General features: G+C 44.7%; 1 protein-coding gene across 5 annotated transcripts in view; it reads left to right on the top strand.

Moving 5' to 3' along the window:
* Positions 1–16,729, top strand: part of NEDD4L (NEDD4 like E3 ubiquitin protein ligase) — a 289,888-nt gene that overhangs the window by 47,070 nt on the left and 226,089 nt on the right. For 3 of the 5 annotated variants that reach the window (XM_063128209.1, XM_063128207.1, XM_063128206.1), the window contains exon 1: positions 1,922–2,430. The exons of 1 other annotated variant lie outside the window; for it this stretch is intronic. In XM_063128209.1, the coding sequence (XP_062984279.1) occupies positions 2,344–2,430 (87 nt within the window). In that variant the 5' untranslated portion in view covers positions 1,922–2,343. Of the gene's footprint in view, positions 1–1,914; positions 2,431–16,729 lie in introns of those variants that run through there. One more of the 5 variants, XM_063128204.1, reaches the window with a different exon arrangement.

The following is a 16,729-nucleotide window of genomic DNA, read 5'->3' as shown; positions in this document are numbered from 1 at the left end:
CCTCCTCCTGGTAGCCACCTGCCTCACTTCCTTTGGCAGGGGCTCGCGGAGAAGGACACCTGAGGTTGACCTTAGGGCCTGGGCAGGTACATATGGGAGGAGGCATTCCTTCACACAAAGAGCACATCGTTTTAAACATGGTGTCCCATTTGCACCAATGTTACCACGGGTTATATAAAACCTGAATTGTTGTAATACAGTATTCCCTAAACCATTTCTTTAAATTAAAAAGTAAGAAGTGCAATAGGGATTAAAGTACAAATGAAACGATCTTTTGTTCTTGGACCAAAATGCACATCATCCCAGGCTATTGGACGTAGTGGCTGGGCATGATTGGAATTGTAGTCCAACAGTGTCTGTGGACCCAAAGTTGAGAAACGGTCCTTCAAAAATACAGGTAGGAGAAAATTGTGGTAAATCAAGAGGGAGAAAGAACTGCTGTGCCAAGGCTGCTCATTTAATAGAGTATAATTTCTGTCCAGATGTGGATGGGAGATTGAGTAAGGCTGCAAAACAATACACGGGTACCTGGGATTAAGCCCCATGGAACACATGATTGTAATGTTAAGGGCCTTTTCAGATTAAAGGCAACACCCTCCCCTCTTTCCTGACATATTCTTACAGCTATAATAGCTGTGACCCAGCTGTGTCTGTCACTGCATAACGTGTCAGTCTTGCTAAGTGAAGCAGGCCTGGGTTTGTTCAGACTACCTAGGAAAGCTGTGTACACCATCACGTTTCCAGGAGATGTAAACCGCCCAGAGAGCTTCAGCTATGGGGCGGTATATAAATTTAATAAATAAAATAAAATAAGAAGCTGGATAAAAATAGGCTGAATGAAAGCCCCAGTCCCAAGTAATACAGAGGCACTCTACCTTGATACGAAGGAAACCCTCAAAATGTGGCTCTGGGGACACGATCCACCCATTCTGCTGGATCTCAGCATTCCTGACTGTTGGCCATGGTGGCCGAAGCGGATGGGGAATTTATGTCCAAATCATCTGTTGGGGACCAGTTTGTGGGGGGAGGGGAGGCTGCCCTAACCCATCTTGGACCAACTTTCCTCAGGGAATGTCTGCTGTCCTCCCAGCCACCTGGTGCTTTAAGTTCTGCTTGAAGGTCCTGCTCTTCATACCTTCACCATGAGCACTCCGCTGAATACGCATGAAAGGTGAGGCCTTCTCTGTGGAGATTTGTCTGGCTCCCTCTTCAACATGTTTTCAGGCGGGAGTTGAAAACTTTTATTCACAGGCTTTTAATAATCTATTTCTGTCAGTCCTCTTAATTATTTTAATTGTTGCTTTCTGTTCTGGTTTTATTAATTTTGTCTTAATTTTAATTTTCAGAGAACCCGCTAAGCCGTGATTAGGCCGCTAACCCTTTTGTTGCAAATGGTTAGTAAGCGTGTTTAAACCATGGTTATGTAGTCACCATGGCTAGGAATGGTTCACACAACACGCTAAGCCATGCTTCACACGGCACGTTAACCCATAATGTTTAGTTCAAAGTGCTATCCACTGTGGCTTAGCGTGTCTGAAGAGGGTCTATATGTTTATTCTTTATTGTAGTATTGGGTGTTTTTTTGTGTGTGGGGGCAGGAGGGGGGATAAGTTACTCTGGAAACTTCTTCACAGAACAGCGGGATGAAAATAATAATGCACCCAATGTATCTCATTTAGTTTTCCGTAGCCATTGGCCTTTTAATTGCAAACTGGGACTTGGGCCACTAGGAATTTAGGGCAAATGCCATGGCACAAGGCCTTCCAAGAATTCTTTATTGTGTCTTAGCAAATTGCCATTATACACAAACACAGAATAAAACACGAAATGAAACACTATACAAGGCCAGTAAAGCTCAGATGACTTTTGACAAATGGGAAAATGTACAAAGATATTTTTTTCTTGTGCTTGCAGGCTTCATCCAAAAGAGGTCACTGTTTGGTAGGCACCCACGGGAGCAAGACCGTTTCTGCTTGCTTTGTTCTCGGCTGCTCTTTGATTCAAGTAAATGGGCAGGTTGCTTCGATACTCTTCAGCATGGAGCTTCTTGGTGCTTCTTCTGTTGTCTGGAGTTTTAACACCTTCATCCTCCAAGCTGGACATCAAGAACCCTCTTTCAAAAAACTTACTCATTTCGTGTTTGTAAACTTCCATGCTAAGATATGCCGCCAATTTCACAGCTTCTAGTTACTTAGGAGTTCACCTCCCAAATATTTTGTAATCTTAGTACCAAACTTCTGTTTAGATCGGTTTATTTAAAAAAAGATATTTATATGCCGCCTTTCAGAACAGCAGTCCTACCTTACAAGTAACATATAAAATAATAAAATCACAGTAATCAAGATGAACACATTTCTAAAATTTCAGGATCCTTCCCACAGGGCAGTAGGTGGAAGTTGGCCCTGGAGCAGGGAGAGCCCTCAGGAACAGGTGATTAATGTTATCTTAATCTATTTACCTCCCTCTCTCTCCTGGAATCTTTCTCCCAGAGATGCTGATAGTAAATGGTTTTCAAGGGCATGGTGAGAGAAAGGAAGTCTATCTTATCCCTCTCTCTCCTGGAATTCTTCCCATAGGATAATTGAAGTAGATGGCTCTTTGGGTTGGGATTGAGGGAGTTCACTGGAGGAGGCCCTGAGGCCCTCTCCACCTGCCTCTTTTCCCCAAACATTCCCTCTTTCAGACAACCTTTGTACGTCTGAATTAGGTATTTTCCTTCACTCATGCAATTTTTAGATGATTCACAGCTGATTGTATTTCATTCAAGTCCATTCTATACAGCAGCCTTCCCTGACGTCGTGCTTTCCAAAAATGTTGGACTACAATCCCCATCATCTCCAGCCTGGTCTTTATTTTATTATTTGTGACAGTGCATGAAATAATATTTGGCTACAGATTTGATTCAGCGCATCTTTGTCTAAGCCAGGAAACTGAATTACAATAAACACGGGAAGGTTTTCCCAGTTTTGTGAAATGATATGTTTCAAAGTCTCGGTTGAAGAATGTGGACTTGCCATACCCTGAAGGATCAACATTTCCATCCAGGAGTGGATTGAAGAGGACCTTTTGATCCTTGAGGTGTTTTGTAGAAAACCTCTCAAGAGCGTGGCACTGTGCCACCTGGTTCCGATGACTGAGACACGGAGGGAAAGAGGAAGAAAGACCTGAAAACACCTCAGCGACACTGACGTCTTTGTAGTAGGCCATTTAGTGTATATACATCATACCATTAACAAAAGCCAGGTAGTCCAGGGCAAGGTTCAATTTCTTAAAGGAAACTTGGCTTTAGATTAGAGTGTTAGTCAAACATTAATTTTAAGTTAGAATGGTAGGACGTTTGCAACTTCAAAGATAAAAGGAAGCACCATGGTGTGGGGGCAGTATTTTTCTTCCAGTGTGGTGTAGTGGCTGAGGTGTTGGACTGGGAGTCGGGGGATCCGGGTTCTAGTCCACACTCAGCCATGGAAACTCCAGCCCAAACTACCTCAGCCCAAACTACCTCACAGGGTTGTTGTTGTGAGGATAACATGGAGAGGAGGAGAGGAGGATTATGTGTACCGCCTTGGGTTCCTTGGAGGAAAAAAGGTGGGATATATATGCAATAAATAATTTTATTTCATGGAATCCTAGAGCTGTAAGGGCCTTGGAGTTCATCTAGTCCAACCCTGTGCTAAATGTGGGAATTTTGCAATGATGGCATTCCTGATAGAAGCTTAAAACTTCCAGTAAAAGTGAGCCAAGCTTTTCCAGAGTTCCGCTGACAAACACCTCGCACCATGAGGATGTTTCTTCTAATGTTTGTACAGGGAAGGCTGGTGGCTACAATGTCAGTGGGGCGGTAAATCCGCTCAGGGTTTCAGTCAGAACCAGTCAGAACTCAAAGGAGCTCTCCAAGGTGCAAAACATTTGTGCTGGTGCAGAAGGAAGAAGAAACAATATTCTCTGATACTCTACATTGAGTCCTCTGTTAGCTTCTCCCACTTACATAACTCCTGCAGTTTCTCAAAGATTGTTTTATGGAGTAGCTTGCATTTAAAACTGTATCCCTTCAAGTGTGTTCCAGCTGGGATGTGAATGTCAGCATGACAATGATATTTCCTGAGTTAAGAAACGCTGTTGACATAGGGTCGTCGTCCCCCCCCCCCGGCTAGACTTTGCTCTCCTCGCAATTAAATCCTTTCGAACTCTGATCTTTGCTTGATACTTTGCCCCAGATGTTTCTTGGCTGCGCTCTTGGTGCTGTGATAAGTGAGGCTCTGCAGGGCAAAATGTCTGGTCTTCATTGAATCACCTTTAACCAGTTCTGTTTGAACCTCAGGTCTGTGGGCCAAATCTGACCAGCATGGGATCTGAATCCGGCCCTCTGTGCTTTCCCTTATGGCCATGCCTGTTGGGTGTTTTCCCAGCTTTTCCACATCCACCCCGCTCACACATTCTAAAAGGCTGAGCCTGCTGCCTTGAACTATGTGTGCTTTTTCCCCTGTGCTCTCCAGACATGGTGTCAGGGCTGCAACCATGTATGTATGTGTAAACTGTGTTTCTGCACAAGCATAGAAAGGCTGCAGGCTAAGAACCAGTGTGGTGTAGTGGCTAAGGTGTTGGACTGGGAGCCAGGAGATCCGGGTTCTAGTCCCCACTCTACCATAGAAACCCACTCGGTGACTTTGGACTAAAATTTCTTGTCCTTAATGTTTATATTGTGTGGACAATGCCTTATGAAATTTCTGAAGCCCAAACAACTGATGAATAACTTTTTATGGTAATCTGTGTCCCCTGTATGTCTCCCTGTTCATCTCTCATTTTGGCTTCGAAAAGCAATATAAATTATGACTCATTGTCAGTATAATAATTTATTTCTTTAGCAACTACATGAAACTGATATTCTGTGTTTTTAAAAAGAAGGCTCAGGCCCTGCCGTTAGAACTGACAGTCTGAATGAGGCTTTAATCCTATGCGCACCTGGCGGGGGAGGTAGGGGATAAGTCCGCTTGAATTCAGTTTGGGCTTACTTCTGAGTAGACATCTATGGGATTGTACTGTAAGGCTCCAGACTGTAGAGCAGCCTTCCTCAACCTGGGGCGCTCCAGATGTGTTGGACTACAACTCCCAGAATGCCCCAGCCAGCAGTCCAACACATCTGGAGCACCCCAGGTTGAGGAAGGCTGCTGTAGAGGGATTAAGCGGATGTGTGAGAACAGTAAAATGCCAGAGCGAAGGGGGTGCATTTTTATTACACTCCACCAGAATGATCAAGGCAGAAACAATGCGGGGTGGGGGGGAATATGCAGAATAAGATCATGCTTGATTTATAATTTATTCAGGCCAAAGAACTTGTGTTGCATTATTGCAGAATGTTGTCTCCTTCCCCACGCTCTTTGTGTGCTGAGAGCTCAAGGCCCTGACCATATCTACCATTTGGGAATTGTTATCCCAAATCATTCTGTTTTACCGCCTTGTGAGTGAGCACAAGTTCAACATTGTTTTTCTTCGGCTTGGAATGAATTTGGTGTTTTTAGCGTTGAATAAAACATGAATTCAGCACTTTGCTGCCCTCCCACCTTGGCTGTCTCCTGAAGCTGACTTCCTTAAGGAATCTACTTTTAATCTCTAGCCATTTTATCCTCAAGATTTTATTGGAGCCATGTTCCTATTTTTGGGGTGTGTGTGTGCCCTCGTGAGATAACAGCCGCAGTGCAATTTTGTCAGTGGTTTGCCTGAATAATATCAGCTCTCTGCACAAGGTAACCTGAAACTAACAGGCAGCCAATGGCCTGATTCAGACAACACGCTAAACCATGCTGCTTAACCACAAAATGGTTAAGGGAATGCATTCCATTAACCATTTTGTGGTTAAGCAGCATGGTTTAGTGTGTTGTCTGAACCAGGCCAGAATAAGCAATACAGAATAGGAGTAATATGATCTGAATGCTTAGCTCCAATGAAGTACTTTGTGCAGCTGAAATGTTTGTTTATGTTCAAGCAAATTCAAAGCTTTACCAGGAAATTATTTTTACTGGAATACTTGTTAACATCACAACTCAACAGCATACACTTCTCTTGCATTATTTTGATCTGAATAAGGGGTGGGGAAGGAAGGAGCTGAAAACACTTAACATTCTAATTTTAGCATGCCTGAAGAGCCATGCTCAAAAACGTACCTGTTTCCCAGGGATAGTCACCTGAAAACTAGCAAATTGCAGCTTTGATTTAGAATTGACCAGTGTTGTGCCCATTCTAGCTGCCTAATCTCGGTTGTATTCATTCATTGAGTCATTCTGTAACTAATTAATTTTTAAAAGAACAATACATTGCTAAAAGTGGAGAAATATAGCAGTTGGACATGGTCTATTTCAGGAAAAGAATTCAACCCTCCTTTGCTGCAGGCAACTTTATTCCAAATATCATGTTATTACAGAAGCCTGTTAAAATTGGATTTGCACACTCATCGACCTTTTTCGCCTTCAACCAAGACCTGGACCATGCCCATGTTGAGTACAGTTGTCAGAGTTGTCTCTTTCTCCAGCAAAACACTTGTGTCCTGTGTTTCTGTATCGACCCTGTAAGAATTGTTTTCATAACAATCTGTGTATCCACCAAAAGCTGCCTAAAATAATTCCAAATAGATCAATCTGCTAATTTCTTTGTGTTAAATTATGTGTAGGTTTTTCACAAGAGAACTAAGCTTCCCTTTAGCTCTTAGAAAAACAAAAACGAATCCTGCCAGCCAAACAACATTAATTGCAAACAGACAAAAGAAGCCGGATAATTATATATACAACTCAAATATCTTCTTACTTCCCATTTCTTCCAAACCTAGACTGTTCTGACTAGGGATGTGCTCCACTTCTCCTCGGACCGGAGAAGCAGGAGCGGATCGGGGGGCTTCGCCTCCCCTTAAGGCGGAGGCGAAGAGGATCGAGGGAGCCGCTGAGCATTGCGGAGCGGATCGAGGTGAAGGCGAATCCTTCGCCTCAATCCAGAGCTCCGCAAAAAAGGTAAGGGGGGTTTACTTGGCCCTGCCGCTGTCGCTGCCACACATGCGGCGACGGCGGCAGAGCCAGGTAAGAGGGCAAGGGGGAGGGGGGTCTTACCTGTATCCGTCCATGGTCCCACAGCTGCTTCAACTGAGCCTGAGGACTCAAACAGGAAGACTAGGCCACAACTGCAGAGGGAGGGGGGGTTTACCTGGCCCTGCAGCCACCGCCCGTGCGGCGATGGTGGCAGAGCCGGGGAGGGGGGTCTTACCTGCGTCTGTTGCAGCCTGTCACCACCTTCACTAGAGCCCGCGGCTCAACCAGGAAGTGTAGGCAGTTCCTGTTTGAGCCGCAGGCTCTAGTGAAGCTGGGATGGGCCAGGACGGACACAGGTAAGGGGAAGGAGGGAGGGGGGCTTTACCTGGCACCACTCCCCGCCACTGCGGAGCTCCGATTCGGAGCCGGAGCTCCGCAGTGGAGCAGAGCGGCCCCTAGGCGGATCGAGGTGGGCTGGAGCGGGCCCGATCCGCAATTTGCGGATCGGGCGCCTGTGCACACCCCCAGTTCTGACATCTTGCTATTAGCTGCTCTGGCATCAACAAACCCTGTGGTTTCTGTGAATGTGAGAATGCTTAGACCAGACACTTAGGCAGGTCAAGTCAGATAATGGCTAAGAATGATTTGGGAAGTCCCAGATTTTGATTTTTTATCCTTCAAATGCATTTAATGTTATGCTTTTAAATGCATGAGGGTGTGATCCTATGCATGTTTAGAAAAAATAAGTCCTACAACTCCCAGCATCCCCCAGCCAGCCAGCCATGCTGTGGCACGTATTTCTGTCTAAGCATGCATAGGGCTAGGTTAGTCTTCACCAACCTGGCGCTCTCCAGACATGCTGGGTGGGGATTATGGAAGTTGCACCAGGTTGGGGAAGGGCTGGGCTAGGTGAAACGGCAAACAAGGTAGGATTTGCCACAAACCCAAAAATTGCTGTGTGCAAAGGGAGTGGGAACAGAGAGGGAGACCTTGATGCTCAGGTTGGTGAAACCAAACGGTTAGTTCTAGACGTCCACCGATTTCTGAAGCCCCTCATCGAAAAGGCTTGTTCAGGCCCTCAGGGTTTTAAATCATCTTTCACCTGCTCAACCACAAACTGCTTTTTAAGATCACTAGTTGCTGCTTACAGTTGTTGTTTTCTAAATTGGTTTGTGGTTGCCAGGGCTTGTGGGAAGACAAATACGGCAGGCTCAGGGCTGTGGGTTGCGGTTCTTACCTGTGTGTGTTTTAAATCCTTAGGCTAAGCAGCAGCAAAACACACTGTGGTACTTCATGGCCTATACATTTTATCGGTGGTAGCTATTTAAGCAGTTTTATAACCTTGTAAGGGATGTTTTGGTTTGCCACTGAGGAAGTTCCTGCTTGGGCATGAAGGAGTGAAGGCTACAGAGTTCAGGATTTCCTCAGGAGCATAGAGCAGAGCAGGGCCTTTTATGCTCCCTAGTGTTCTGCCTTAAGTGCCATTTTTTTAGTGCCATCAATCACATAAATAAATATGTCTGCTGGAGAAACCGGTGGAGGCTGGTGGCGCCGATGTCAGTGGGGTGGTAAATCCCCTGTGCGTCATGTGGATGCACAGGGATGATCCTTGGGATAATGGGCTCAAGTTACAGGAAGCCAGATTCCGGCTGGACATCAGGAAAAACTTCCTGACTGTTAGAGCAGTATGACAATGAAACCAGTTACCTAGGGAGATTGTGGGCTCTCCCACACTAGAGGCATTCAAGAGGCAGCTGGACAACCATCTGTCAGGGATGCTTCAGCGTGGATTCCTGCATTGAGCAAAGAGTTGGACTCGATGGCCTTGTAGGCCCCTTCCAACTCTACTACCGTATTTCTTCGATTCTAAGATGCCATCGATTGTAAGTCACACTAATTTCAGTACCACCAACAGAAAAAAAAACCCTAAGACACACCCACGATTCTAAGACGCACCCCATTTTTAGAGATGTTTATATGGGGAAAAAAGTGTGTCTTAGAATCGAAGAAATAGGGTATTCTATGATTCTATGATATTACCCTGTCTAGTCATGCCCTCTGTTGCTCTATACCAGGAAAGCAGAATCTGGCCCTCATGGGGTCCCAATCCTGTGTTCTGGGATTCCTCAGGTGGCTGCACCTTCTTCTCCTGGCCCCATCCCCTTTCTCTAAACACTGGTTATTTGGGGTCTCGTGGTTTTTGTGCAGTCTTCCCCCAATTCTGAAAGGCCCTCCTAAGTCTTAGTTACTGGTAGTACAAAGATGCCAGTATTTTTTAGTCCTGCCCGTGTTGCTTTGGGCCCACCCACATCTGTGAAATGGAATTTGAGCCCTTGGGCTGAACGTGATTCCACTGGTCACTGGTAATGTGAGGCCCAATTCCTCCATTACTAGTCTAGGTTGAGAGCTGCTTTCCCATGCCTGGGTCCGGCACTGCTCCGGTTATGCTTGTATAAGCTGCACAGGGATGTGGGTCTCCCACCACGCAATTGGACCCTGTTGCTGTGCGGAACTCTGCCGTGGGTTGGGTGTGCATCGCATGCGCGAAGGGCAGACATGGGAAACGCTTTGCATTCCCCTTCAGTGGAGAGGTTCTTGTGGCTCGCCCACATCCTTCAGTCCAAATTGCCCTTCCGCGATGAATGCTTCCATTATTGTGTTTCAGGTTAATGTTTCTTCAGGTGAAGTGTAGGAAAGCCGCCGGCTTTTCACCTGCATCCCTTGGCGATGGAAATTTACTGCTTCACTCGCTTGATCTTCCGCATACCGAATGCTCAAGACACTCATAAGCTACCAAGTGCTTGGCAATACTCTTCAGAATGGGTGTTTAATCTACCCTACTTTGTCCCGAAGAAACGTCGTTGCATTGTAACTTTGTGCATTGGCATATTGCAAGCCTCTCTGTCAAGTTGAAGTGCATATGATGCCCACCTGGTCATGTTTTTTCTATTTTTCTCTGGACTGCAAACAAAAAAACAGGGTTTCTCAAGTGCATGACTATGCACATAGCTTAAGCACTGAATTTGGCCTGGTGGGCATAGGTGTTGTGAGTCTGGTGTAAAGGTTGACAGGAAATGCTTTATGGTTGACTTCTTCTCTACCACCCTCCTCCAACTTTAATTGTAGGGCTTTTAAATGGGCTGTGTAGTAGTGCGTGTGCAGAATTAATTCTGCAATAGAATTTTAAAAACATGTCATTTATTAGAACAGCTAGAACAGAATGATCAAAAATGCTTTTCATTGTTGCACCAGGACTGGCCCTACCGTTAGGCAGTGTGAGGTGGTCGCCTCAGGTGGCAGATGCTGGGAGGCAGCAGCAAGGTGCTGGAGGAGAAAGATGTAGGCCATGCATCCTCTCTTGCACTCCGTAGGCTAACCTGCTGCCTTCAAGTATGGTGGAGGATGCCGTCCCATCTCCAGTATTGAAGAAAGATTCAATTGGCATGTCCCCTCGGCTTTTGTACATGGAATGGGAAGAGGTGTATCTTCTCATTTGCCTCAAGCAGCAAAATGTCTTGGGCCAGCACTCTGGTTTGCACTTGTCCCGTTCAAGCCTTTTTTCCTCAGGAGGGCTAGACCCTTTACTTTCTCAAAAATGAACTTCTTGAAAACCTGTGCAAGGTGTCTCGATTGACCCTGCTGCTCTCAAAATGGGCTTGGGGCAAGTCTCGAATAAAACAACGCCTGGCTTTAGAATATGCTGCCAGTGTCAGGGTTGAGCCCCAGAGCCTGCGACACAACAAGCAGGAGCGCTTTTTTGAGCATGCACATCATGTGACATGTTGTAGGAAACATCAGGAATTAGGGTTGAGATGGACTTAAACCCCAGTTCCTCCCTTGATACAAATTGAGCTGAAGTCAGGGGTTCTTTTGGTGGCCTACTCACCATTATTGCTTGTTTGGAAGTTGCTTCCCTATGTTGTGGCAATAATGTTTTTAATATAGGAACCACATGGACAAGACCAATCACACAGGTTCTTTTGAACTGTATGTTTGCCTGCCCTCCTTCTCAGCCAAGTCACCATTCATTTCGAAGGACCCATGAGATTCGCCCAACAACAGATGTTGAAGGATTGGAAACAAAGCTTGGAAAAATTCAGGGGATGATGACAGTTCCCCCACCCCCCAGGATGATTTCTGTTTTTCTGACAAATTTGAACAACTGAAACATTTTAGATTAGGACATTTCCTTTTAGAAAATTCAGTTTTCCCATTTTTCTTTTTGAAAATGGTACAAAGGAGGCTAAGTTCAGAGTGCATAGTAACTTACTTTGTTTTACTATATTTTTGATCGTTTCTTCTGAGTTCTGCTTTACCTGCTTCTGATGAACTGGAGAAAACTAAGAGATGCTAGATGAAGGAATCCAGTTGGTTGCCCCAATTGTAGCCCAGTAGATTCAATTAATAGATGTGTAATTATTGTCTGAATAAACTATGGCTGCATTTAGACAACACAATAGTCAATGTTGGGGTACTAATCAACTCAGCAGTTGTTTATCTAATGGGTACTCCACACACAACATAATAATTAACCGTAGTATGGAATAATTAACCGTGGTATGGATTAAGATCAGCCTTGACTTGACTATTAGTCCACAGTGACTTGACTCACTCATCCCCCACCCTCTCTCCTCCCTTAGTCCTCCTGCTAGTATCCCATAAGCCATTGCTGCCGAAAATCTATCCTGCCAGCTGGACTAGAGCAGCAGCCACCACTTTGACCGCTCTTGCCTTGCGACTCTGACGAAATAACCAACGGTGCCCTCCACACAACACGATAAACAATGGTGGTTCTAGCAGCCAACTCTGCACAGCGTTAGTTATTTCAGTCAAATAACCAAACATGGCTTAAAAAACTCCCTCCACGCAACACAATAACCCTTAGTGGGTTAAATAACCAACCGTTGACTATTTAAACCACCAGTTGAGTGGTGGGTTTGTGTTGTCTGAACCCAGTCAATAAGAACTGCATCTTTTTCAATTTTCCAAAGAATGTCAGTGTTTTTTCCTGGGGAAAAATAGGAGAAAAACACTGCTCTCTCTCTACCCACATGGTTTCAAAATTTCTGGAAATCTCTCCTCTCTTGGGACCACCTTTGTGACCTTTGCTTGCTTGCTTACTGCAGCGCTGTGGGGGCTCATATCACAGGAAGCAGCTACATGTCAGTACCAACTGTGATTGGGAGCTAAAGACAATTGCATATCCTAATAAACAGGAATGCTGTTTATGAAGGCTGAGGTGATGAGGAACTGAATTTTAGAACGATACTGAACTGAATTTCGTCTCGTATTTCATTATGCACTGTTGTGTAATCTATTTCCCCCTCTAATTAACCAGTTGGCTTTGCCTTTTTGTGAAACTCGACTCCTTTACAGCTTAATAGAAAGTTAATGAAACTGTTTGTCAGGAGCGCGTGTCTCAAAAGCCAACAATGGAAGTGCTTCTCCTCGTACTCAATTGGTTATAGATGAGGGAAAAAATTCCTTATTGCTCTTATGCCTGTTTACATAGTGTAGCTGAGGGGATTAAACCCCCCGATTAAGAGTGTTTTAGTATGCATCAATAGCTTCTGCTGTTTGTACTGAACAAATGAACGGATCATATTAAATTGAGCTTTGCCAAAGTTATAGATTAAACATTTTTAAGGGGAAATTTGACAGTTGGACTGCCCTGCATGATACGTAGATGAACTTGGAAAGGTCTGTCCTGTTAACTTGCACAGTGTTGTAACTAGCCACTCCTAAACCTGGGGAAGCTCCCCCACCCCCTACTTTTCAACATGCACCAGAAGGTACCAGTACACAGATCCAAAAGGACCACCTCGGAGCAATAGATACAAGATTTGGGAGCAAGATAAAACATCACTTAACTCTAATTCCTCCGGGGAGTGATTAGTAACGTCTAGAAGTAGTTGAAGCGTAATGCTGCTGAAATTCCAAGTGCTGACTTCTCAGATAGACTGCTCCTGTTCAGAAGGTGTATGTTTCTTGTTTTCAAATCCCAGCTGGCTACTGCTAATCAGTGTCTCTGATTTTCTGCTCGCTCATCAGGAGCACCAGGTGCGCTGTACTGAGCTAGGTTATAGATACAAGGCCAATGAAAACTTGTGACAATGCCACTGCCTGGTCAGCTGCCTGTGCTAAGCCTCAGAGCAAGCAGCTATCTGGTTCTTTATGTGCCATCTTGAAACCATGCTGGGGGAAAATCCACACCGTCAGATTAGCATTGCAGTACGTGCCATTTGCCTATTTTGTATCTCTCTGTAGGTTGCAGCAATGGCAGATGCCCGTTTTCCAACCTTTATTTGTTATGGAAGTACTTAAGTTCTCTCCTCTTCTCTCACACTTTCTCCTTCTCCACAAAAAAGAAATGGCTGTATTGGGTGGGAGATATAGGGGTGTCGTCCCGTCCCCCCACTCCTTCTGCAAAGGCAGTTAACAACATATGCTGAAGTGTTTTTTTTAACTGACCCCAAAATAGTTGTTTTAAATGGATATTTCTGTTTTTATGCTTTTGATGGTTTTAAATTTCTGTATATTTGTTTTTAATGTTCACTGTTTTTAACTTTTGGAAATCGCCCAGAGAGCTTCGGCTATGAGGTGGTATATAAATGTAATAAATAAATAAAGTGGCCTATAGCCAGAACTAGTTGCCAGTGGAGGTTGCCAGCTGTACCATATTGAGATCAGCTTTTAGCTCTTACATTGTTTTTGGTATGGTGGGGTGTTACTAGTGGTGATGAAGGAGAACTTTGAGGATACCGTGGACCATGAAAAAGACCAGTAACTGGGTTCTAGAACAAATTAAGCCAGAACTCTCACTAGAAGTGAAAATGCTGAAACTGAGACTATCCTACTTTGGACGTATAATGGGAAGAAATGACTCATTAGGAAAGACAATATCGCTAGGAAAAGCAGAAGGTAGAAGGAAAAGATGCAGACTAACCAAGAGATGGATTGACTCCACAAAGGAAGATGTGGACATCAAGTTACAATATCGGAATCGGGTGGGTTACAACAGATGCGACTGGAGGCCACTGATTCATAGGGTCGCCATAAGGCGAACTTGACTTGAAGGCACATAACTATGAACTGCTACTGTGTGTTACTGATAGCCGCCGTTAACTTTAGATAAAATCAGTAAACACTGGCGCCCTGTTTGATAGGAATACAAGAGAGAGCCTTCTCGGTGGCTGCTCCCTGGCTTGGGAAATCGCCTTGGGTCTTCTTCTTCTGGTAGGCAAAGATATTTCTCTTCAAGCAGGCCTTTGGCATCTAAGCTGGTCAGTTGCTGAATCAGGTTCTATTGAGTTGGATGCTGTTTTTATTTCTTTTGCAGTTATGTTTTTAATCTATTTGTTTTTATGATTGTTTTATCTCAATTTATTTTAATCTTAGTTTTAGTGCTGTCAGCTGCCGTGAGCACCTTTGTGGGGTGTGTGTGGAAAAGTGTGGTTATAAATCAGATGATGATGATGGCGGCATAGTGAGCAGAGGGTTTGACACAGAATCTTCTGTGTTCTCTTCTTGAGTCTCTGTAATGCTTGGAAGTTGAACTCAAATTGGCCTGACTCCATGTTTTACGGTCATTCTAGTGTACCGGAAGGGGGATCAGTTCCAAACCCAGGTTTTCTTTATTGCTCAGTTTCTCTACAGTAGCCTTCCCCAACATGGTGCCCTCCAGCTGCTTTGTACTTCAACTCCCATCAGTCCCAGCCAGCATGACATTTGGCTAGGAATCCTAAGATTTGCTGTCCAAAACATCTGGAGGGCACCCTAGTTTGTAGGAATGTCATGGCCGTCTGACTGGGAGTCCAATGGACTCGCCGGTGTCTTCCCCCCTGGATCGATTTGGGTGCTTGAAATGCGTTCGCGGACACCCTCATCCAGAGCCTCCATTGTGTGCCACAACTTCAGAAATTACTTATTTCCACCCTCCATTGTGTAAATGGCGGCCATAAAGGCCCTATTTATGTGAGAGTAAAGGCATGAATGCTCTGTTCACGCCTTTACTCTTGCATAAATGGGACCTTTACCACCGACATTTATGCAATTCCTGGAGCCTCCACAATGGAAATACGTAATTTATGCAATGGAGGAAATATGTTATTTCTGAAGCAAGGCTGCCAAGCCCTCGTTGGGTCTTGCTGAATCTCAAAAGAAGCTCGTGTGGCCGATGAGCAGGGGTGGACAGCGGCAATGACCGGGTGAGTGTCTGATGAATTGGATACGGGTGAGTTCACTCATCCCTACGGTTGAGCTGTCTATTCTACAGCCTGGGGAGGCTTGACTGGCCGCCATGAAAGATTCCATTAGGCTGGTATTTCTGGCACAAACAAAGCAAGTGGAATTATGCTGATAAAAAGAGACTTTGCCTGTCTTTGGCTGCTTCTCTCCATCTTCCTGCGTCCACCGCGTATCATGCAGCCTTGAGTTATTTCTATTCCAAGCGCAGCAGTCCCTTCTCCAGCCTGCTAATGCTTGTTGCACAAAGACCAGATTAATAATTGGCCAGAGAGCGAAAGCAAAGACAGCTGTGCGTTTGCATAAGAATACTCAGTGTGGGTTGGGTCTTAATGCCCAATGTCTGAAATCCTTCCCAGGGGTCCGAGGCATGCATGAGAGCAGGTGCATGCACAAATGAAGCAGCTGTGCAAGAGAGCAACCATAGCTCAGGGGTAGAACACCTGCTTTCCATGCAGAAGGTCCCAGGTTCAACCCCTCGTTTCTCCAAGTAGGGCTGGAAAAACTCCTGCTTCAAACCCTGGAGAGCTGCTGCCAGTCAGTGTCAACAATACTGATCTAGGTGGCACAGATGATTTGACTCAGTATAAGGCAGATTGTGATATTCTGAAAACAATGGTAGGGCTTCCAAAACATGCAAAAGCGCTGGTCCGTTTAGGATAACAACAACCCAGAAGCCACAGTAGGATAATTCCTTTATTAGGGTCAACTAAAATATCAAGCAAGCTTTCAAATCCCTCCAGAGCTCTTTGTCAGGATGGGTGTTAAGGAAAATGGGAGTTGTGCCGGGTTGGGGTTGGGGGAGAGCAAGAGAGAAAATCTGCCATTGGTAACAGTCCTAAGACTTCCACGGTGCAAAAATCTGTTTTGTACCTAGCAGAGACCATCAGTAATTGCATTTTCAAAGGAAACACTCAGGAATAAACCAACTTATATTTCAATTCCCATTGAAAATATAAAGGGCCGCAGTTCCTTGGATCTGACTCTGGCACTGATCAAAACATATAAACTGCCTTTATAAAGCAGAGAGTGGAAGTATAAGAATCAACAAAAAATGTCCTTATTTATCCACCAGTGAGAGAAGTTAGGTGACTGACCACACATGAGAGGGTCTTCTCTGCAGTGGCCCCACACTTCTGGAGTAAATTTCCCTCTGGGGTCCATCATTGCAAGCTTTTAAGAAGGCCTTGAAAACATAAGATTTTACCTCTGGCCTTCTCTGGATAGAATTGCTGTTTTTGTTATTGTTTGTTATTGTTTTTTGTTGTGTTTATGTCTTTATTGCTTTTAATATGTGTTTTATTGTTGTAAACTGCTGTGGGAGGGCTTCTGTCCTGAAAGGCAGCCAAGAAATATTTTAAAGAAAGAAAAAGAATACTGTTAGGATGCTGTCTATTGCTGTTATTCTTTTTTGAGAGGCCTGGTTGATGTACCTTTTACTAGTAGCCTGTCGCAGAGAAATTTAAACAGGTGAA

The sequence above is a fragment of the Elgaria multicarinata genome, chromosome 6 (assembly GCF_023053635.1).
Source record: "Elgaria multicarinata webbii isolate HBS135686 ecotype San Diego chromosome 6, rElgMul1.1.pri, whole genome shotgun sequence".
NCBI classification, from domain to species: Eukaryota; Metazoa; Chordata; class Lepidosauria; order Squamata; family Anguidae; genus Elgaria; species Elgaria multicarinata.
The sequence above is the reverse complement of the archived record's forward strand: the minus strand, read 5'-3'. Positions and strand labels throughout refer to the sequence as shown.